This window comes from Parasteatoda tepidariorum, chromosome 3 (assembly GCF_043381705.1).
Source record: "Parasteatoda tepidariorum isolate YZ-2023 chromosome 3, CAS_Ptep_4.0, whole genome shotgun sequence".
Lineage (NCBI taxonomy): Eukaryota > Metazoa > Arthropoda > Arachnida > Araneae > Theridiidae > Parasteatoda > Parasteatoda tepidariorum.
Window position 1 is genome coordinate 70,301,063 of NC_092206.1, and position 24,624 is coordinate 70,325,686.

General features: G+C 31.3%; 3 protein-coding genes across 9 annotated transcripts in view; 2 read left to right on the forward strand and 1 right to left on the reverse strand.

Moving 5' to 3' along the window:
• On the forward strand, positions 1-5,565 carry LOC107444047 (alpha-(1,3)-fucosyltransferase C). Its single transcript, XM_016058097.4, has 2 exons — positions 1-341; positions 3,553-5,565. Exons 1-2 carry the CDS (start codon positions 313-315, stop codon positions 4,871-4,873), a joined length of 1,350 nt encoding a protein of 449 aa, XP_015913583.3. The 5' UTR covers positions 1-312; the 3' UTR covers positions 4,874-5,565.
• The window catches only part of LOC107444049 (xaa-Arg dipeptidase), a 23,025-nt gene continuing 3,734 nt past the window's right edge, over positions 5,334-24,624 (reverse strand). Inside the window, exons 2-7 of one of the 2 annotated variants that reach the window (XM_043045335.2) lie at positions 22,911-23,140; positions 13,833-13,984; positions 8,989-9,138; positions 8,672-8,813; positions 7,322-7,570; positions 5,334-6,003 (exon numbers count right to left, since the gene is read on the reverse strand). In XM_043045335.2, coding sequence (XP_042901269.1) covers positions 5,711-6,003; positions 7,322-7,570; positions 8,672-8,813; positions 8,989-9,138; positions 13,833-13,984; positions 22,911-23,130 — 1,206 coding nt within the window. In that variant the 5' untranslated portion in view covers positions 23,131-23,140 and the 3' untranslated portion in view covers positions 5,334-5,710. Of the gene's footprint in view, positions 6,004-7,321; positions 7,571-8,671; positions 8,814-8,988; positions 9,139-13,832; positions 13,985-19,864; positions 20,017-22,910; positions 23,141-24,624 lie in introns of both variants that reach the window. The other variant, XM_043045333.2, reaches the window with a different exon arrangement.
• The window catches only part of LOC107444027 (xaa-Arg dipeptidase), a 44,244-nt gene continuing 30,709 nt past the window's right edge, over positions 11,090-24,624 (forward strand). For 2 of the 6 annotated variants that reach the window (XM_071178822.1, XM_043045325.2), the window contains exon 1: positions 23,466-23,489. In XM_071178822.1, coding sequence (XP_071034923.1) covers positions 23,483-23,489 — 7 coding nt within the window. In that variant the 5' untranslated portion in view covers positions 23,466-23,482. Of the gene's footprint in view, positions 11,190-17,206; positions 17,229-23,402; positions 23,490-24,624 lie in introns of those variants that run through there. The other 4 variants (XM_043045328.2, XM_071178827.1, XM_071178824.1 and 1 more) reach the window with 4 other exon arrangements.

Below are 24,624 nucleotides of genomic sequence, written 5' to 3' on the forward strand. Positions count from 1 at the left end.
TATATACGCGGAACTCCTGCATATAGAATGATTTAAAACCCTACAATTCTTATCATTTCCTATTAAAAAGATTATAAAGGAATGTCTCAGTTGTTTTATATGCTTTTTTAGTGTGTCGATGGTCTATAGTTGCGCGATTGTTATTTTTCTTAACATATAAAATTCTTGTCTTGCGTTTAAAAAAATTACGCCGTATGTAGATTACTTCAACACAAACTAAAGTGTGTATTTGAAACAACTTTTAGAATTTTTCGTTCGCTACAGAACTAAAAGCTGTGTTGCATAACTACTGGATTTATTGTGCAGAAATTAATGAACATTCGAAAATGCAAAGATGAAATGTAAGGTAAACTATTTCTTTTCAATAATCATCTCGTTGAATAATTTCTAATACAGTTTGATAAATATTTCAATTGTTAATGCTTTGAAGGAAAAGTTTTTCAATGGGTGAAGGAAAAGTTCCTTTACTGCCTCACATTTATATGGGTGATTCTTTTCAAACATGATAATTCGGACCAAAAAATTTCTTCAAATTTAAAGTCTTCAAAATAATCTAAAATTTTTTTCGTATACTTCTTTAGTTACATTTATTAATATCTTACTGACAGCAGTGTAGTTTATTGACATTTGCTCGAGAAAAAAGAAATAAAATAGAAATTCACCAAATCTTGAATGCCAGGAAAATGACATATTATCTTAGAAGTTTAAAAAACAGTCATTTTAAGTTATTAGTAAGTAACTCAACTTAAGCCTTTATGTTAGATGGACCATAAATTGCATAAATTAATTTTTTTTTATCCACTGTAGGAAGAATCAATTTTTTGTTGCTGATATGCACAGAATAAAATTGTGTATAATAATCAATCATTAAATAAATAAATAACTTTGATTACATCCAACCATATTACAATCATACATAAACTTGGTATTGGGTTAATATTTGCGTTTTCTCCTTACAGTATTATCAGTTAAAAAAAATTTCTGGTAACACTTCAATGTCCTGGAATTCATAAGCCAGGAAAATGACAGCCAGGATAATGATAAATTTGTCATTTTATAGCATATAACTTTACTTTAATTTCATATTTTGGTCTAAGACGTTTACATTCTTCAGAAAACAACATGATTTCTTAAAATAACTTAATAAATCCATGTAGTTTATGTTATTAATGATTTCAAGAAGCCAGGAAAATGACAACACAAAAACCTACTCATCTTGAAAAATTTTTTGAAATAGATTTTGAACCAGAAAATTGGTTCTTTATTCATGCAACAAGACATGTTCATATAGGAGAGTATCTAATCAATCTATTAACATAAGATATTGATTGCTGGTTCTATCTATTTTGGTTATAAACCACTAAAAAAAAAAAGACTTGGACAAACAAATTATTGACAGAATTTTTTTTAAAACGAAGTTTTTGTAAATAATACCCTCTGCGTATATTCAAGAAATGCTTACACCGGTTGAGATAAGAAATTAGATATTGAAAAATTTATGGGAAGTTTTGAAGCTAGTTAATATTGGAAACATTGTTTGTGACATGCTAGGGAAATGATATTTTGAAGTTCAATTAAATTTTTTAACTATACAAAACAGTCAATGCTTAGTGCAAAGTCATTTTAAAATGCTAACAGCAATGCAATTTATTATTTTTTTTTAAAAAAAAGTTATTTTAGTGTTATAGTATTAGATCTTGGAGCAAGGGACAGTGAATTATCATTTTTCGTGAGAATCACCCATATACCAAATCTACCTTAAATTGTGGCTGATTTATGCTTCAGTTAAAAGCATCTGCTTATTGGGAAGAGTGAAGCTCAGTAGATGACCCCATTTTATGAAATTAATTATTATTTTTTTAACTTTCTATTTACCATATAGTAGACAGCAATATGTATTTAATACACATTTGATATAGTCTCTGAAGATTTGACGCATTTTTATCGAAAATTTGCTGCTTTCAGAAACATTAAAATTTCTGTCCTAAAATTTATAGATTCATGTTTTATTTGTTTGTTTTTAGGAGAATGCAGGATAAACACTAGATATATCAAATAGCTCAGAAAAATTAAATTTTAATCTTTCGACTTAGTTTGAGAATTTCAATAATTCGGGAATTATAGACCGATGTCGTTTAAATTTTTTATTTTGCCATTTTATAATTACGTAGTTTTATAAACTACATAAAATGTCAAAATTTCTCAATTTGTGCAACTTACAGTTCAAAAAGTTTTCCACCGCTATTAAATTAAATAATAGAACGTAATAAATGATTATTAAAAATTTATTTTTTATATAGAACAATGTTTGGATAAACAAATTTTACTATTATATTTAAAACGTTTTTTGATACCCATAGAGAATTTGCACTGATTTGCTTTGATATGCATATTCCTTGAGAAATTCAAAATTTAAACTTTTTTTCTCTTGTACAAAAACTAATTTTAATGCGTATTTTACAAAAACTAAAACTGATGCCTATGACAGTATTCTGTAATAGAGGGCAACTTCTTTAATTAATTTTTTTAATAAAACTAATAACTCAGGGAATAGAAAATGGAGAAAAAAAACTTATAAATTTATTTATTTTCAATTATATTTAATACAAATATTACGAGGACATAAATTTTAAAATTTATGAAACCATTGATTACGATATTTAACGCATATGACAAAAAATACTGAAAACTTCGTGACAACATTTTTTAAGGCTTTAATCATGATATATAAGATCTTATAAGTGCGTTTAACATGTAAATATCTATGAGAATTCTTTATTATATGGTTAAGTAATGCTAAAAATTTTAACATCTTGGGGTGTATGTAGCGTAGGTTTTAAAAACTAAATACCAGAAATATATTATTTCTTTTTTCAAAAAAATATTTTTAATGGGAATTTCCCTACTTTTAGGACCAATTTAAGCAGTTTTTTTAGCAATATCTAAGTATAAAGTAATAAATATTAAGATTCTGCTAATGCGTACAGTGCCCGAAAATCTGATAACTTTAATAACGTTTGATCTAATAATTGGATTTCCGCGTACTAAGATATAATTTTAATAGTTTGAATTTTAAATATTCGCTAATTAATTTGTGCAGATAATATTTCAAATTACAAAATCAGATTCAAAAACGTACTTTCTTTGAAAAATAAACATACCCTTTTTTTTGATGAATACGAATTTTCGATACATAGTTTAAAATGATGTAAAAATTTGTATACCTTGCAATTAAAAATCTTTTACATTTTTAAAATAAATAAGAAAAAATGCTTGATAACCTTATTACATATAGTTTAATATAAATTATTTTGCATTTATTTATGCTTTTTGGACATGTACTGTTATACACTACTAGTAATGATTTAGTTTTGAGTAATTAGATTTACATTTTAATATAGTTCCGAATTTTCATTAAATGAAAGAAGTATTTCATTGTATTTTTGTCCTAAATATTAAGATTTAAATTTTTGTCAAAAATTACTTGGTTTATATTCAACAATGCTTTTTTTTAAAAATCAAAAGTATAATCTTTATAATTTTCTTTTCTAGTTGCTCACAAATGTATGAAGAAAATCTATGTTCGATGCAACCCAGAACAATATGTGGACTAAGAAATATTTGGAAATTCATTTTATCCTTTTGCGCCGTTCTTATAATGTTTCAAGTTTTTAAAAATTGTAAAAGTAATTTTGGAGTAAGTGATTTTTGTGAAAAATACAACAAAAATGTATTCAGAGAACCCTATTTCCCTCTTGTTAAAGAATTCAGTGTAAAAAAGTCTAAAAAGTTTGTCAATGAAAATGCTAGAAAAGTTGGTTTTGAATTGAAATTCTATCCTAACATTACTTTGAAGAATTCGGAGAGAAAAGTAATTTTCTTGGCGACAACTTATTTCAACGAGTGGAATCCGTGGCATTATTATTTTCTTCATTTTGGCAATAAAACATTCCAACGATACAAGTGCCCCGTTTATAATTGCTACGTTACTAAAAACAAGTCAGACCTTGAATCTGCAGCAGCTGTACTTTTCCACGTTCGTGATTTGGAAATTTTCAGCATATCGAATCTTCGTAAACCAAACCAAATTTGGATTTTATATTCGATGGAGCCGCCATGGCTGGAAATTAAGGATTTGAGAAGATTCGAAGGAGTTTTCAACTGGACAATGAGCTATCGTAGAGGTTCTGACTTTTTATTATCTTATGGATTTATTGGTAAAAGGCTAAGTCCAGTTTCGAAGAGAATGGTACCGATGGCGTCCAAGCAAAATAAAGCTGTTTGGTTCGCTAGCAACTGCCGAACTGATAGCAACAGGGAAGAATATATCAGGAGACTTCAAATGGTATATCCAGTAGATGTTATTGGAGGATGCGGCTCGGACGCTTGTCGTCCTGCTGAAACAAAAAGATGTTACGCCGCAATAGCGTCTCAATATAAATTTTATTTGTCATTTGAAAATGCAATTTGTCGTGATTATGTAACTGAAAAAGTATTCAATCCTCTCGAATATTATATTGTTCCAGTTACTTTTGGTGGGGCAGATTATTCTAAAATAATTCCAAAGCATTCCTATGTAAATGCTATGCAATTCGAAAGTCCTGAAGACTTAGGTGTTCATCTATGGAATATTTCTAAAAATGACACTGAATATTTGTCGTATTTTGCGTGGAAGAAACATTATAGATCTTATCTCCAACCCTGGATGTGTGATTTATGTGCAAGGTTACACGAGAAACCGCTACCACAAGTGAAATATAATTTGGACGATTGGTGGCATGAAGGGTATTCTTGTTTGCGATGGTCGAATAATGGCTTTGTGCCAATCAAGCATCACGCCTTCCCCGTTTATCATACAAAAAACTTCGCATAAATATAATCTCAAATCGAAAATTAGAGAATAATAAAAGTTCAGTTGTATATTGAATTGAGTTCTTAAAAACAATTGCATAGCCGAATGGATGAAGATTCTAAGTTACATTTTTGTGAATTTAAGTGACTTACCTTTAAAGTTTAAACACAAAGAATCGGAAACAACGGTAACATTTTACCTTATTTCGTCTACGCAAGTTTCCATTAGGCGAAATTCCCAGGATTCATATAAATTGTTCGGGCCCTACCGTTTACATTCCTGGAGTTAAATTTGTTGCCAAAGGGCAAGTTTTCTGAAGATACTCTTCGACTATTTGTTGTTAAGTGCACCTGAAACCTTCTTCCATTCCAAAAGCACTCGGCATGGACAATTTGAAATTAATTTCAAGGAATAAATATGCATCACGATGGCCATGTTTTCAGGACATATTTAGTTTCCAAAAGTAATAGTTAAAACAAAATCAAGGGCTCAGAATACATTTTATAACAATAAAATTTTATAAACCTTTACATTAAAACAATTTTATACAGTTTATAAATAATTATACTCATTGATGTTTTATTGCATAAGTGTATAAATTTCTTATAATTGTACATTTTGATGTTTTATAATGTAAGTTTCTTATAACTATTATATTAGTGTTTATTTATACAAAAAAATTAGTTTTTATGTATAAAAACATGAAGTTGAAACTTTTAGAAATCATTTAAGACTGCTTAAATCTCACCCACCATTTATGTAAAAACACTGTTATATTTTGTACAATTTTATAAATGGTAGTAATCTTTCGCCAAATTAAAACAACTCATAGTAAAAAAAATCGAATGCTACTTCAATTTAACCTCGGCTATCTTCCTCTAAATCAGATATAAACTCTTTTTTAATTTCTTCCAGAACTTCTGGAGATCGCAATACGTGCAATGCTGTAAGAGCCATGGCTTTTCCCATTTGTAGCGTTGGTTCTTGAGCTGTTTCAGCTCCCGCAAACTTTGTATATTCTTTGGTATGATTAACAGCCGTTGCTGGAATTCTGTACAATGGATGTATAGATGGGATTTTATGTGACACATTTCCCATATCAGTAGAACCAACTGGTAGATTGATTGCCTTTTTGTCATCGTTGATATATCCTGCAATGAAGTCAACAAATTGTGTCAGTTTCTAGAAAATAACTAAAGATACAGAGAGGCAAAACATTAGCGGTCAATTTTCATTTGAATCATATCTTACCGGCACAAACAATTCTAATTATGTTTCATAATTGTTTAATTAAAACATTTGCTAAGTTACAAAATAAATAAATGAAATGAAAATAATACATATCAATGTCCTAGAAACTTAGTTAACTAATAATTTTCTGAGATGTAACGTATTTTTGTATTTCTATAATCTATAAACTTAAAGAATCACTTTATCTGTTTAAACCTGAGCATGTATTTGGAGAGTTTTTGAACTCGCTCTCGGAGTAGTTTCTGTAGAATGAACTCATATCCGGCACCTGGGCATAGTGATCTGCCTGGGACACCAACCGTGCAGTTTTTTTTAAATCAAATACTTTCAAAATACAAAACCATGGCAACAAGTCCATTGAAATATATCAAGTACCAATTGCAGAGAGATGTTTTCGTTATATAAATTCTAACACACAAGGTATAAAACATAAGAACTACAGTGTACACTTTAAAATAATTGGTGACTTTTTGGTTCTGAAGTAAAATGACCAGATCCCAACGCAAAGATTGTTTTATAATGGGTATTTCTATCACCATAGTTATAATATTATATTTAGTTAGTTTCTGATACATAATTTTGGAATCATAAAAGTAATAAACATTACCAACACATTTCAAACACTCGTGATACAAATATTTAGTGATGCCACCTATTAGAGTGAAACAAAACTAGCTTATATATTTTTGATACAGAAAAGATATAAAAGGTAAATTGATGCAAAAGATATTGATCTGTATTTACTTTACTAATATTGAATATTTATTATTTACTAATATTGTACTAATATTATTTACTAATATTGTCTTTCTATCAAACTGTTAAGCGGTGGAATTCTAAAATCGAGACATTAAACCTTATCATTGTTTATTCCGATACTGCAAAGATATTAGATACAGTCCAACTTCCGGTGCTTTCGGTAGTTCACTGTAGGTTACAAGGAAAATTCTTTAAGTTCTGCAAATTTAACCCCATAGCCTAAACAAGCTGCAAGTAATATTTGTTTTTAGCAAAATTTAACTGTGAAAAATCAATTATACTTACATTTAAAAAAAAATCAAACTTTTATTTTGGAAGATTAATAAATGAATTGTTAACTCATTATTTTCTTAAACAGGCAATATACATATAATATATTCTACAAGTATTATTTAGTTATGTTTAAAATCTAAGTAACCATAACTTATACCAGAGACATCTTTAATTTTTTACACTTACCTAATCGGTTTAAATAGGAATCAAATAAATTGATCAAAACTTTATTTGTAATCAAATTGTTGTAACAATCTTCCTCCACGAAGCTGAATTCCATTTCGCAGCCAGTTGCACAGGCAGCACTTTTTATACAGTTCTCCACCTTGGTTACCAATGATTTTAACTCACCCATTGTTGAAGCCCGGATAAAAAATTCCATGCTGCTTTCGTCTGGTATGACGTTAGCTGCTGATCCACCCTTTGTAATTATGACTAAATAAAAACAAATACACCTTTATGAAGAGAAAACCAAAAAGAAAAGAATATACCTGTAATAATTTTAAGGAAATACATATTTAAGTAGGGAAGAAAATAGTGCTTTTCTAAATTCTGATTGAGCATTATTTAAGAGGGAAATGATGAATTTAAAGCTATAATCAAAAACTAGTTTATCTTTTTATTAAGATTGAAACGCGTTGAAATTTTCTTCGCATTTCTCATCATTTACATGAAGCCTGACATCAAGCTCGTGACTACGATTCTCTGAGCCATAGTCTAGTCTAGGTTCTTCTAGTCAGGTTGTAATTTAGGCTTGTGATGATTGGCTATGCCTCACGTGGATATTTTTCGCCAATTTGTAAGGTGGAGATAAAATATGAAATAATTGAAAAATGAACAAAAAATGAGAAAAAGGCATTGATTTTGATAATTTCCATCTAAGTGGATAAATGCGACCAAATTGGCGTTTTTAAAAAATTAATAACTTATAAAATATTTAAGCATCTTGTCCGTACTAAGGCCCAGAAAATTCTTCACTGCAGGATGACATATCTAGTTGAAAATTATAGTTTTGCTTCAAATGTAACGCGCTTAAACTGCGGCTTTTTCATTTTCCTTATCGAAAGAGCTTCGTAAAACCATGTTAACTTCAAGAATAGTGTAAATTTGACGACCCTTTTCTTTCCAGGTTTATGACGTATGAAGACTGTTTTCAGACACTTGCCCCCAGTCCTTGTGCAAATGGGATGCTAAGAGCCAACAATCAGTTGCTCAGATGAACTGCTCTTTTAGTTTTTATTGATTTTTAATAATATTTGACAAAGTTTGGAAACATTTTTCTTCTTTAGCGACCCCACCCCTTAATAAGATTTTTTTGTATCAAACGGAGGAGATGGTATACCTGTAATTTTTTTATAGGAATTCTAAAATACATTTTATTTAATTTAGTCATTATGGAACACACTGTATTTCCACGCAAAATATGCTTTTTCTTTCATTGATCGTTAAAAGTCTTTTGACAAAACCATTTGCCACTTATATCAATAAAAAGTAATTTAGATTTTACATAAGCAAAACAGAGATGACAAGAGTTACCGTTGATTCTGCAAGTTGGTTTTATTTGCTGTCTCATCAAGGCAAGATTTTGGTAACAGGATACAGCAGCGTCTAAAGCGTTAACACCTAGCCACGGTACAGCACCAGCGTGTGCCTCTTTACCTTTGAAATGAACAGATCCCTTTGAATGAAATAACATATTCAGTGTCACAGGCTAAACTAATAGACTGAATAGAACATAAGTCGGAAGGAAATATGTATGTGACATAAAAGCATATTTGTTTCACAAATATATTAAAATTATTGTTCATCACAGTTTGGGCAATGTATCTTGAAAATAAGAATGTGATTCTTACTTTAACACTGCTTAAAAAGATAGGACTTAATCGGGTAAGGAACCCAGGATGAACCATCAAAGCGACATCGATACCGTCGAAAGCTCCGAATTCCAACAATTTAATTTTTCCACCTCCACCTTCTTCAGCTGGTGTTCCCAAGACCACCACCTGTAAAACGCAGTTATTTGTTACAACTATAAGTATTATTTTTTAAAATTAAATTTTAAGATGAAAAGAATCATTACCGGTTTTAAATCTGCAATAAAGGTTAATCCAAACAACATTTTTTCCCCTCATTTAATTATCCATTTTTAAAGAAAATACTCTATTTTATTACGAAGTTATAGCACTTTAATTTAAATGTAATAGAATTTATCATAAGATCCAGAAAAATGATGAAATACTCAAATACGTTCAGCAAAATATGTCCAGAAAAATGTACCATAAGACGGACAGAAATACTTATTACGAATAATAAAATTAAAATCAACGACAAGAGATTTGGAATTTTTTGTTTCTACATAAATGCACAATATGAAAAGTTTTCAAAACATTAACATAAGCTCATGCAATACCATATTTATTTAATATTTTTTTATTGGAATTGAGCGAAAAAAATACAACTTTCACAAAGAAGCATTATTTATTCACATTACATAATGATATAATTTTAGAGAAGTAATACTCATTCATACTACATTTTGTTTAATCATACAAAAATAAAGAAAAATATGACAAAAACACTGAATTACAAACAGATTGTCAGAGTGACAACTATACAAATCTGCAGTACAACTAACTATTTCTTTGTAATTTTACAGGAAAAAAAACTTAAAGAAGAACATCGTTATGAATTTAGAGTAAATCCTTAAGCATTGTACTGTCGTTAATGGTTATATTTTTAGAAGTACTACTAATTAAATGATTAGCCTAAGTAGAAAATTTGGAAATTGATATAAAATGTATATTTTGTCTCAAATGCGGGAAATACTAACAAAATTTTTTGAAAAAGTTTGCATAGTACTTAATTTTTAAAATTTAAGTGCTTGATTACATAAAACAAGAGACATTAGACATTACCTGATTAAGAACTTCATTCACTTCAATATGCAAATATGAAATAACAGTTACCTGTTTCAAGCGCTTCAGAAATAGGCGTCCATTTGCAAAACTAGCCAAACATGAATGTAAAGAAACAAAAATGATTTGAAATAGGTTCCTTTTTTTGAAAGCTCTCGAAACATGCCAACTGTTTCTTCAGATTTGTACATTTTTGAAGCGAATGAAGCTTTCAATGGGTAATATCTTACAGCTTCATTTTCTTGGAATTATTTATTTAAGAAACATTAGACTTATCAAAAATGTTATCTTCAAAACCTTCAGTCGAATTTCTTTATTAAAAGTATTTCGGAAATAGCTTAAAAATTCAGCAAATTTGCTTCCAAGCAAGAACTATTTTAAAAATTAATGTTTTGCTATTATAATAAAGAGAAACTTTTATTTACTCTTTACTCAATGCATAAAATTTGACTATTTTAAACGTAATAAATACCAAACATAATCATTTAACCTTTTTTTTCAAAATCACCGAGTTTTTTTTAAAAATATTTAATGTCTTTAAAATCAATTAAAATTGACCTGTATTCATGGAATAACCCCGCGATTTTTGGAAGATTTTTCGAATCTTTGAGAGTTGAGGATTTAAAAATTGGAAATTAAATTTGTGAATGATATTTGTTACGGCTTTTTGGACGAAACTCCAATTTAAGATTAAGTGAATTGTAGCTCAAATTATCGAATTATCAGATTAGTGAATTATAAAATCAAAATTTATCATATTTTATCAATTTCTGTTATACATGTGACGTCGTCATTAAGTTTAACCTTTTTAATCAAAATTCACTTAATGTCGCGGCCATAGCCAATAGTAATAAACAGGTCAACAAAAAACATTTAAATGAGTGTAATATCAACAAAAGACTGCATTTTAAGCCAAGAATATAATAAACGGCTAAAGATATTTACAGTATTTGTTCTGTTTTTAGTTTTATACCACCGGTTACACCCGGGAGGGGCCTCTAAAATTAGTCATAACGCATGCGCGTTTGCTCAGGCTGGAGTTCGCGGAGTCATGAGTAAGTTATATGTGATTGTTCAATTTCATTTAATGCAAAGCGCTAACGTATTTCCAGAAGAAAGTCACGGGCTCTGCTGAATTGGTAAAATGTTTAAATAGCATATTTCTCTTAATTCTGTGTGTTCTGAGAAAGATTTCTTTTAAATTCTGTCTAGGAAAAATTTAATTATTTTAATTTTTAAGGAAATGGTAAGAAGCGGATTTTAACCATGGAGAATCGTTCATTCTATTCAATTACGAAGTCAATGACCTTTCTAATGGGCCGTCCATAGATTATGTCGCGCTTCTAAGGCAGGGAGGGGGCATAATAAAACTGAGAGAGTTTGTGACAAGGGGAAGAGAGGGGATAACAAGCAATATGACAAAACACATGTTTTTTCTTTTTTAATCCGAAGATTTAAAATCGACGGATTAATTATTTTTATGTGTTTTTCACCTAAATGAGTACACATGCACATTGTCTGAATTATTATAAATCCAGTGAGGACTAGTATTAGGGCTCCCAATTTTTTGGAGGTCTCCTAGATACGATAAGTAATTTTTTGTGTGTGTTTTTCCTAAATTGTTCATTAAAATTCCGAGTTAACAAGAATTAAAATAAATACATACTCAAATTTTTTCATATATCTTATTTTATTTGCGTTTATAATTAATTTAAAAGCTTTTTGGTGAATAAAGAGAATGTAAATTTAGTTTGGAGTTACGGCCGGTGGGGCCCTTGACAGTTGTGCCTACAGCCCCCCTATTTTTTCTACATCAGGACTTGCACATGCACTCATTATAAGAGTTATGCTCACAAATGTCATTAAACTACATAATTGTACGTTGTTTTCTAAATTGAAATAAAATCTATAAAATGTGTTTTGTTTCTGAACACTGTAGCTTTACGTAATATAACTTGACATGTGATTTAGGCTAAGAGATGTCAAAATACTAAAAAAAGGGGTGTCATCATTTATGAAAATCCCCTAAGCCTAATATGCTTATGAAAAGCGACAGACTCAGAATGAAAAATGACGGGAAATTATTTGTCGGTAGTTTCAGAACGAAAGTGTTAACTTAATCGCTTCTTTTTACTGTCAAATTATCCAATGATATTAAAATGATTTTAAATCATTACAAATCTTTTTTTGTTTCAAGGTGTAGCTAATATTTTCCCATAACATTTCTTTTTAATACTGGAAGTTTATTTCACTCAACAGAAAATGTATTTTATTTTATAACCATCGTTGAACAGCCAACCCAATTTTTAGATTTACGACAACTCAGGTTCAACTCCATAGCCTTGTAATTTTGAACCCAATCCAGAAGACAAGCGAACTCCTGGATCTAGTATTGGGAGAAATTTGCCTTCGTAGAGGACTTTTTTGATGGAACTAACCCGCATTTGCGTTACATGGAGAAGAAAAACCCCGAAAACCTCCCACGGTTAGCCTGACGGTAAGGGGACTCTAACCCATGACCCGTCTACCACTCAGGATATTTTACTTCAGCACTGTGGTCGGTGCGAGCCGGATGCGGAATTCGTTACGATCAGCCATTGCTGGGATTCGAACCCAGTTCACCTCATTGGATTGCGAACGCTCTATCCCCTGAGCCATCACGGCTCAACAAAAAATACTTTATTTTATTTTATAACCTTCGTTGAACTGCTGACCCAATTTTGGATTTACGACTACTAATGTTCAACTCTGTAGCCTTGTAATTTTGAACCAATCCAGAAGACAAGGAAACTCCTGGATCAGTTCCCCCAGAGGTATGATTTGTTAGGGGAACATGGATGACTTTGTGACTCGACAGATTTAACGTGCATCAGTCACCATTTACTACACGGCGAGACTTCGGCCGGCGATGGCTTCAACATAGGAAGTTTAGACCAGAATTTTAAATTTTTTATCTAGCAATTGGTTTTTGAGATTGAGGCTGGCGGCGAAACTACTCTATCGTCTGATTATGTCATAATTTTTTACAGCAGATATCGCTCAAATATCAAAATCGGAAATAGGTGATTTGCTTATAATACTTCCCCGATAATTTTAAAAACCCTATCTAAAAGTAAAAATTTAGCAGGAAATAACAAACTTCTCTACATGCATTTAATTAGGGTTAAGGCTAATTCAACTGATCACTGTTTTGGATTTCAAGCTTTAAAGACCACATTAGAGTATTTTTGAACTTAGTATAAGAGACTGAAAGTCTAAAACGTCACAAAAAGTATTATTTGTAAAAAGTTGGTGTGAGGGCCTTTTAGTTTATGAAAGTTTATGGTTTAGTTTATGGGATATTTTTTTTAAATTACGCATGTTTTGTTATGATCGCCTTTAATACACATTTTTAGATACTTTGTAAAAAACAAGTATAAAATTAATACTGTTCACTTAGTTACACTCAAACTAGAATTTTTAAGTAAGGAAAAAATTTTTTTTTTAAAATCAAACTACAACAATTTATATTAAAAATAATTCACAGCAAAGGAGATCGGATTTGAAAAATCAAAACATTGCTTCTTTTTTAAGAACACGCTCATTTATTGTTAGGAACCGCCTCGTAAATCCATTATCATATAACGAGTAATTACGGAGCTGATCGACCTCGATAACTATTCGTCAGAATTTGTAATTTTCTCTCATAAATAATGACTTGCTAGAATACTTTTGTCTTGTTTTTAACAAAAGTTCAAAAGCTAAATATTAAGGGCAGTCATTACAAGATACGCTGGACTTACCTTTCCAATTATTGTCTTGTCCTTTTCCATGGCAGCTTTGGTGGCAATGGCAGCTGCTAAGCCTGCTTCGGCAATAAGATTATGTCCACATGCATGACCTATTTCTGGTAAGGCGTCATATTCCAACAAAAAGGCTACAGTTACTCCAGTGTCTGAAAGAGTTAGAATGGGAACATGATTAGATATGTTTTCGTATATGCATGAATATTAGATATTTTTTTTTAAATTTTAAAATCGTCGTTGAATAGACACCCAATTTTGAGTTTACGACTGCCAATATTTAATTCTGTAGCCTTGTAATTTTAAACCCAACCATGAAGACAAGAAAATTCCTGGATCATTTAGAATTGATAAGTAATTAAAAGATATTCTATGGTACCCTCAATTGAATTCCGTTTTTTAAACCAGCTGTTCCCAAACAGAGATACACTGAATTTTAGGGCTTCGTGAAAGGATTACAAGGGTTCCGAGTGTTAGGATTTTTTTGAACTTGTAATAATAATATTTATATCCACTGAATAATCTATTATTTATTATGCATTTTTCATTGAGCTTTTTCTTTCAAAATGAAATAACTAAATTCGAGAATAATAAATTATGTTTCTGTCATAAATATTTTCAATGTTTACTTATTGAAATCTGTAATTCAGTTTATTTGATTCATTTTCAGCATATGCAAACACCAAGAAAAATTCTCAATATTGAATATTTCATTTTCTTCTTTTTAAATATTTTTCAAATAATAATAATTGCTTTATTTTATAACTGTAGTGGAAGAGCCAACCCAATTTTCAGTTGAAGACTATAGTTCGTTCACCAGGAGTTGGCACTTGGCTTCACCTCCTCAGAGGAAGAGTTCATTTTAGCGCGGGAGTAAGAGGAGAAACGTCTCCGCTCTTGAAACTGAGACAACACTTAACGCGTGCCAAACGCTAACAGTGAATTGTTTTTCAGTCACTTACTTCGCTTTATCATCTGCTAATATACCTTTCGTTACTCTGGCTAATTAAATATATTGCAGCAAAATGTCTCAAAGGACAAACTATTCACTCAAAAGAGAGAAATATCGTCAAATTTATGAAATATTTAATGTTAAAAAAATTTGCATAAAGATAGCGAAATAAATATCTTTGTCATACGGTCGCCAATTAGCAATCTTTTTCAGGATTGATCACATCCATCTACCAAAAATAGCGAAATAGTATCGTCGGATACTACGTGATGAAGGCGGAGCCAAGTGCTAACTCCAGGTGAACGAACTTTACCAATGTTCAATTCCATAGCCTTGTAATTTTGAACCCAATCCAGAAGACAAGGAAACCCCTAGAACAAGTATTGGGAGAAATTAGACTTCGAGGAGGAGTATTTGATAAAATTAACCCGATTTGCGTTTCATGGAGCGGAAAACCACGGACACTTCCCATGACTTGCCTATTCTAATCCATGATACGAGTACATCTACCAGTGAAGANTGAAAAATGATTCTCCCTGCCTTACTGCAATATGAGTCATTAATTCTCGGTCAAGTAGACCAAACATCTTATCCGAAATAATTAACTCGCATAATGTTTTAAAATCGCTAACCTTGCGTAATTGGCAATAGTATTCGAATGCTGCACTCAATCGTGAAGCAAACTGAAGATAACTTTCATGAGGCATTTTTTGCATTTTATTAAAATTGTTAATACATTCTCGAGCTGTTGGTTGAAATTCCTTCAACACGATTTCTTTAAGTTTATCGTAATCTGCTAATTCTTGTTCACTTATATTAATCATTAAATTTTTCGCTTTTTCACCTAACAAATTTAGCAGTATTTCGGATTTTAATTCTTCGGGCACATTTTTCGTTTTAAACGCTTTCTCGAGAGATTGGAAAAACAAATTAAATGCTTCAGGTTTAGAGAGAACGGATATGGTAAGGGTTTTTATACTTTTTATTAAATCTTCGAGACGGTGCGGCTGCTCTAGCTCGCTAATAGTTTCCGATTTCGAAAAATTGTGCGATTCTTTTACCGCGCATTAGATAATTCAATTTCTTTCTCTAACTGAGCGAGTTTAATTTTTTCTAACTCTAGTTTCGTTTGGTTATCCTTCTCTAACTGAGCTAATTTAGTTTTTTCTAACTCATAATTATTTTTCTTTTCCTCAAGAATATTATCAATCAAACTCTGAACGAATTCACTATCGTTTTTATAAATCTCACTATTTTCAATTAGCTTCTTCATATCAATAACTCTTGCCCCTTCTTCAACTTTTAAACTTAACTCGCCTGCGAGCGACTTTTAATTTGTCTTTCTTTAGTTTATTAAGGGACATTTTTTAAACACACTAAAATAACTCAATGTAAATAGACAAACTGAATAACTCAAAGTAAATTTTGCACAGTGAATGGAACAAGGGAAATTGCTCTTACCTCAGAATTTCGGCTTCTTTTTTATTGTCACTCACTAAATATTTCACTCAAAGATAATATAAATTCCATTGTTAAATAACACGAGCATCGTACACACAGTTTCGTTTCGCTATTCACTGTAAATGATTTCCACAAATCACTAATTCGCCTCCGGTGAGACTGGACCACATGTTTGTGATCACTCTAATCGATAGCTCAAAATGTATTTTTCGTAAATAACAACACTGGTTTGCACTGGACTGTAGAACACTTTATTTTTAAAGACTCACGGACTACGTCCGCCATTCATGAAGTTCTCAAGGTATAAAAAAGTCTCTCTCAAAGGGGTGGCGCGGCAGTCGCACATGCGCGAACAAAGACTTAAAAATCAATTAAAATTACCCTGTATTCACATAATTACCCCACGATTTTCGGAAATAAGGTATCTTTGAGGGATGGGGGAAACGAAGATTTTTCGAATCTTTGGGAGTTGAGGATTTAAAAATTGGAAATTAAATGCTTGACTGATATTTGTTACGGCTTATTGGACGAAACTGCAATTCTAGATTAAGTGAATTATCTCTCGAATTATTAGATTAGTGAATTATAAAATCAAAATTTATCATATTTTATCAATTTCTGTTAAGTATACATGCGACGTCGTCATTAAGTTTAACCTTTTTTATTAAAACTCGCTTAATGTCGCTGCCATGACCAATAATAATGAACACGTCAAAAAAAAGAACATTTATATGAGAGTAATATCAACAAAAGACTGCATTTTAAGCCGAAAATATAACAATCGGCTTAAGATTTACAATATTTGTTTTGTTTTTAGTTCTCTACCACCGGTTGCACCTGGCAGCGGCATCTAAAATTTGTTTTAACGCATGCGCATTTGCTCAGGCTGGAGTTTCGAGGAGCTACGAGTTATACGTGATTGTTCTATTTAATGCAAAGCGTTCACGTGTTTCCAGAAGCAAGTCACAGGCTCTGTTGAATTGGTAAAATGTTTAAATAACATATTTCTCTTAATTCTGTGTGTTCTGAGAAAGATTTCTTTTAAATTCTGTCTAGGAAAAATTTAATTATTTTAATTTTTAAGGAAATGGTAAGAAGCGGATTTTAACCATGGAGAATCGTTCATTCTATTCAATTACGAAGTCAATGACCTTTCTAATGGGCCGTCCATAGATTATGTCGTGCTTCTAAGGCAGGGCGGGGGGCATGATAAATTTGAGAGAGTTTGTGACAAGGGGAAGGGAGAGGATAACAAGCAGTGTGATAAAACACGTGTTTTGTTTTTTTTTTTTTTTCAAATCGGTCGGAAGATTTAAAATCAGCGGAAAAATTATTTTTATATTGTTTTTACATAAATAAGTACACATGCACATTGCCTGAATTATCATAAATACCGAGAGTCCTAGGACTAGGGCCCCTGCATTTTTGGGGTCTCATAAATACGATAAATAATTTTGTGTATGTCTTTTTCATTAAAAATTGCCGGTTAAAATTTCGAGTTAACAATAATTGAAATAAATATATGCTCAAATATTTTCATAAATCTTATTTTATTTATGTTTATAAATAATTTAAAAGCCTTTTGTAAATAAACAGAATGTAAATTTAGTTTAGGGTTTATGACCAGTGGAGCCTTTTGACAATTGTTCCGACAGCCCCCTTTTTTTCTACATCAGGCCTTGCACTTGCAATCATTGTTAGGGTTAAGCTCACAAATGTCATTAAACTACATAATTATAAATTTTTTTTAATTGAAATAAAATCTATAACATGTATTTTGTTTCTGAACACTGCGGTTTTATGTAATATAGCTCGACATGTGACAGAGGGAAAGAGGTGTCAAAATACTAAAAAAAAGGGATGTCATCATTTATGAACATCCCCTCCCCTAAGCCGATGAAAAGCGACTGAATTAGAATTAAAAAATGATGGCTAACTATTTGGCGGTTGTTTCTGAACCTAAGTGGCAAGGTAATCGCTTCTTTTTATTGTCAAACTATCCAATGATATTAAAATGGCTTTAAATAATTAAAAGTTTTTTTTGCTTCAAGGTGTAGCCGATATTTTTCCCATAATATTTCTTTTTAATATTGAACGTTTATTTCACTTAACAGAAAATGTATTTTATTTTGTAACCGTCGTTGAACAGCCGACCCAATTTTTGGGTTTACGACTACTAATATTCAACTCCATAGCCTTGTAATTTTGAATCCAATCCAGAAGACAAGGAAACTCCTGTATCAAGTATTGGGAGAAATTTGCCTTCGTAGAGGACTTTTTGATGAAACTAACTCGCATTTGCGTTACATGGAGAAGAAAACTACGAAATCCTCCCACGGTTAACCTGACGGCAAGGGGACTCTAACATACGACCCGTCTGCCACTCAGGATATTTTAAGTCAGCACTGTGGTCGGTGCAGAATTCGTTTCTACCAGCCATTGCTGGGGATTCGAACCCGGTTCACCTCATTGGAAGGCGAATGCTCTATCCCCTGAGCCATCACGGCTCGGCAGAAAATATTTTATAACTTTCGTTGAACTGCTGGCCCAATTTTGGATTTACGACTACTAATGTTCAACTCAGCAGCCTTGTAATTTTGAGCCAATTCAGAAGACAAGGAAACTTCTCGATCAGTTCCCCCAGAAGTATAATTTGTTATGAAAACATGGAGGACTTTGTGATTCGACAGATTTAACGTGCATTAGTCACCATTTAATACACTGGGAGTCTTCGGGTGGCGATGGCTTCAACATAGAAAGTTGAAACCAGAATTTTAAAATTCTAATCTAGCAATTGGTTTTTGAGATTGAGGCTGGCCGTGAAACTACCCTATCGTCTGATTATGTCATACTTTTTTACAGCAGATATCGCTCAATTATGAAAATCAGAAATAGGTGATTTGATTATAATACTTTCCCGATAATTTAAAAAAAACCTACCTAATAGTGAATGTTTAGCAGGAAATAAAAAAACAATCTTCTCTCTATGCATTTAATTAGGGTTAAGACTATAAAAACTTCAACTAATCACTGTTTTGGATTTCGAGCTTTAAAGACCGCATTAGAATATTTTTGAACTTAGTGTAAGAGGCTAAAAGTCTAAAACGTCACAAAAAGTATCATTGTAAAAAGTTGGTGTGAGGGCCTTTTAGTTTATCAGAGTTTATGGTTTAGTTTATGAGATATTTTTTAAAATTATACATGTTTTGTCATGATCGCCTTCAATATACATTTTTAGATACTTTGTAAAAAAAAAGTATAAAATTAATACTGTTCACTTAGTCACACTCATACTAGAATTTTTAAGTAAGGAAATTTTCTTTTTATCAAATTATAATGATTTATATTAAAAATCTTTCACAGCAAAGGAGATCGGATTTGAAAAAATCAAAACCTTGCTTCTTTTTTAAGAACGCGTTCGTCTATTGTTAGGAACCGCCTCCTAAATCCATTATCTTATAACGAGTAATTACAGAGCTAATTGACCTCGATAATTATTCGTCCGAATTTGTTATTTCTCCCCATAAATAATAATTTGCGAGAATAATTTTGTCAGTTTTTAACAAAAGCTCAGAAGCTTAATATTAAGGGCAGTCATTGCAGGACACCCTGGATTTACCTTCCCAATGATTGTCTTGTCCTTTTCCATGGCAGCTTTGGAAGCAATGGCAGCTGCTAAGCCTGCTTCGGCGATAAGATTATGTCCACATGCATGACCTATTTCTGGTAAGGCGTCATATTCCAATAAAAAGGCTACAGTTACTCCAGTGCCTGAAAGAGTTAGAATATGAACATGATTAGATATGCTTTCGTATATACATGTATACTAGATATTTGTTTCTATTTTATAATCGTTGTTGTACAGCCGACCTAATTTTGAGTTTACGACTGCCAATATTTAATTCTGTTGCCTTGTAATTTTAAACCCAACCCAGAAGACAAGAAATTTCTTGGATCATTTAGAACTGATAAGTAATTGCTTGAATTCCGTTTTATAAACCAGCGGTTCCCTAAAAGTGATCTGAGGAAGTTTAGGGCTCCGTGAAAGCATTACGAGGGTTCCGAGGGTTAGGATTTATTTAAACTTGTAATAATAATATTTATATCCACTGAATAATCTATTATTTATTATGTATTTTTCCTAGAGTTTTTCTTTGAAAATGAAATAATTAAATTCGAGAATAATGAATTATGTTTCTGTGATAAATATTTTAAATCTGTAATTCAGCTTATTTTATTCATTTTTAGCATATGCATACACCAAGAAAAATTCTCAATATTAAATATTTCATTTTCCTTTTTTTTAAAAATATTTCTCAAATAATAAGTGTTTGTTTTATTTTATATCAGTAGTGGAACAGCCAACCCAATTTTGAGTTGAACACTATAGTTCGTTCACCAGGAGTTGGCACTTGGCTTCACCTCCTCAGAGGAAGAGTTCTCAATCAAACACCATTGTGCCAATCCAAAAATGTTAATATTGATCTCGATTGGCTGTTCAATGTCTATTCAGTCCTTAAAAGAATTTACACAGAATGTGCCTGAACTGCATTTAAATATGTCTGCGAAATTGTGTACCGAGCAGTTCAGGATTAACAGTTAGAGATGTCCAAGATGAAAACACAATAAAGTTTATTTTCCAAAAAAAATTAGACAGCAACCATTTTGCCAATGGGTAACCTATGATCGCCTTGCTGCAAAGAGTAAGAGGAGAAGCGTCTCCGCGCTTGAAATTGAGACAACACTTAACGCGTGCCAAACGCTAACAGTGAATTCTTTTCCAGTCACTTACTTCGCTTTATCATCTGCTATTATACCTTTCGTTACTCTGGATAATTAAATATATTGCAGCAAAACGTCTCAAAGGACAAACTATTCACTCAAAAGAGAGAAATTTCGTCAAATTTATGAAATATTTAATGTTAAAAAAATTCGCATAAAGATAGCGAAATAAATATCTTTGTCATACGGTCGCCAATTAGCAACCTTTTTCAGGATTGATCACATCCATCTACCAAAAGTAGCGAAATAGTATCGTCGGATACTGCGTGATGAAGGCGGAGCCAAGTGCCAACTCCAGGTGAACGAACTTTACCAATGTTCCACTCCGTAGCCTTGCAATTTTGAACCCAATCCAGAAGACATGGAAACCCCTAGAACAAGTATTGGGAGAAATTAGACTTCGAGGAGGAGTTTTTATAAAATTAACCCGATTTGCGTATCATGGAGAGGAAAACCACGGAAACCTTCCACGACTTGCCTGACGGCAAGGAGATTCTAATCCATGATCCATCTACCAGTGAAGATATTTTTAATAATAGAATTTAATATTAGAATATTTCATTATGAATGCTTGAATTTAATTATAAGTGGAGAAAAAAAGCTTAGTATTTCGCAATATCACTTTTAGCCATGAGTACGACATATCACACATCACCGATCTTGCATGGAATAAACAAGTTTTCTGCATTCTTTTTTTGTTCACATAAGCATATAATAAGCATATAATGCTTTCCGCATAAGTGGAATAATGCTTTTCACTAGTGCAGCTTTGCTTGTTGTAGCAACTTTTTGTCGTTTTTTATTTACAATTCCCTATAAAAATGCTAAAAACTTGTTTATTCTATGGAATTTTGCTCATAAGCAGTAGTTATCAAAATTAAAGGCCTGAATAGCTTGGTTGTAAGGGCGTCGGGCAAATGTCCAAGGGGTCGCGAATTCGATCCCCGCCTACCGTTGACTCCCTGTTTAAAAAATAGTGACTGGTCCACTCTAAATATTTCGGGGTCACAAAGTCCTCCAAGCTCCTATAACAAGTCAATCGGTTCTGGAACGGAGATTGATCGTGCTCTAGTTCAGGCCAAAATTACGATCTGCGGATAGATGGATGGTGTGTGAATGAGTCCTCCCTGTAAAACGGGGTGTGACATATGTGTGTGGCAGAAGTCGAATTCTTGGCCGTAGATGGCGCCACTTGAAAATAAAAAGAAGCGCACCCCTCTACTTTAAAATAGGCTTTCCATATTTACAAGTAGTATAAAACAAAAACAATATCAAAGTTAAAGGCAATGCTACAAAATACTAAGTAACGTTTTCAGGATTTATAATTTAATTTTAGTGTTTATAATGAAATATAATATTATAATACCTAATATTTTAAACCACATAAAATTTTAATCTAATATTAAGATTTTGTTTCAAAAATAAACTGTGTAGTTAATTAATGCCTTTTTTTTTTTCAATGTTTAAAAATACTGTGAAATGTGTTGATTTGACTAGCTAAATTAATAATTTAAATTTAATAAATTAAAAAAAGGACTTTCTAATGACAAAATTTTAAATTATTCGAATATTTTGAATCAGGGGTATAGTAATCTTTCTTCGGTTCACACACAGCTACTTATGAACTTAATATTTTAAGTCGCGGCATTGGCGTGCAATGTTGCAGGGATCCCAGGGAAATCTCTTTGACTATATACCACTTATAAAAGGTCTGTTTTCAACGAAGGCAACATTGGAAAATAAAATGGACATGAAATGCCTCACCAGCTGTAATGAGAGAAGTATAAAAAATATTTTACGGTTGCATATGAGAAAACTAGAATTAATTTTCTTATGAAAATTCAATTGCTTACAAAAGGTTAATGGAAAGTAGGATGCCTTACCAGAGTTTGTGGAGAACTCTGCCCTAAAGGCGGTCTGCATATAATAATGTTTTTGAACTTTAAATCCATGGCGTTTCAAAGCACAAGTTAAAAGAGCGTGTGCATGTACTTCTTTATACGCTAGCTCTGGTAATTTCCAAATATCCTGACTAACTGAGTTCAGATATCCTTTTTCTTCGTCAATTTTTGAGCACACTACTTCGTAATCCGCATCTGTCATTTCTAATACCCTAAAACACAGGCAAAAATGACAAGCAAAATTCTGGAGAAAAAAAAAAGTGTCAAGTTTATGAAAATTCAGGTAAACTGTTCATCTAACTTGATAGTGTTGAATACATATTAATCCTCAAATAGTGAGAATTTTATCTTTATTATTCTTTTTCAAAGCCTGTAAAGGTGATTACAATAAAATTTGACCTTGCCAAATCATGCTATCTAATTGCAAAACTTTTTATCATCGGAACAGTCTTTGTTCTGGTAGATAAGTTGAACAATGAAATGTCAGTAAAACGTTTTGTATATATAAGTATATTTATAAATATAAACAATAAAAAAATCTGTATATATAGGGGATGAAAGGTAAGCGCCTTTGTTTATTCTGTTTAGGTTTTTATATAATGAAAACTAATGCTATAGGAAATGGTAAATAAAGGTCGATTAACTATGTTAGAACATAATTTTAAAGAAAAAAAACTTATAAGTTTTAGTAAAGATTCGGTCGTATTTCTAAAAACTAAAATTGTTATAATTAAAATAAAAAAATAAAGATAATAACAATAATTTACCATTGCGTTATAATTTGCCATTTTTTTCAGTCCAATGAACCTTTATGGACGTTAGTACCTTTCACAAAATTGATTTTAAAAAAAAAACTTGAAATCAATATTAATTACGAAGGTGTTGTTTATTGGTGTTATTTGGAAAAGCGTTCTGTTCTAATGTTCATTTGTATTTTTTTTTCGAATTTTGCAACCAAATTGTGTAGAATAATTGTGTAAAGTAATGTCTCTACATCTTTTTTTTACTCCATAAGAAATTGAATACGATTTCGAATTTTATAGATTTTATTTATAGAATTTTATTCCTTTTTTCTCAAAAAAGTTTTTTTCTGCATTAAAATCGTGAGAAAATGTGCTTCAGAAAGTTAGTTCGAGGAAAGTTTAAATCTTAAATGCTCTTCTTGAAAAGTTTTGGCAAACATAAGATCTAATTCGAACTTATTTGCTATACAGTTGATAGAGAGTCTTCGGTTTTTTTCCAGCTATCCTTAAAATATCTTAATTTGTATGTTTTTTTATTAATTGCTGTATATATAAATTAGTATATTCACCATACGAGGGCAAGGGAATATGCTCTATCGTCGGGTTAGGTAAAAAATAAATTACTGACTTTATTTTTGCTGAAAATTGTCAAGAACAGGTTAAGGCATTAGCTATTTATTTTGCTAATTTACCCTTTTACGTAGCATTATGAGAAGAGTCACTGATTATTAGTCACTGAGAAGTTTGGACCCTACAGTCAGCCATTCTTTAAATTACTGTGTATCAAACTTTACATTTATTTTTCCCTAAATATATATAACTCCGAAAAGTTACATGAGGTAAAGAAAGAATAGAATGAAACAAAATTTTTTTAAAAATAATTTTCTTTTTCTTTCACGCATTGCTTTAGAAATTTGAAAAAATGCTAATTTTAGTTTACTTTTCTTCGGTTT

What these genes read in the sequence shown, in the direction of transcription:
- LOC107444047 (XM_016058097.4), top strand. Translation starts at nt 313, where the DNA reads ATGAACATTCGAAAATGCAAAGATGAAAT. An exon ending in CGAAAATGCAAAGATGAAAT is followed by an intron (nt 342 to 3,552) that starts GTAAGGTAAACT and finishes TTTCTTTTCTAG; the next exon opens with TTGCTCACAAATGTATGAAG.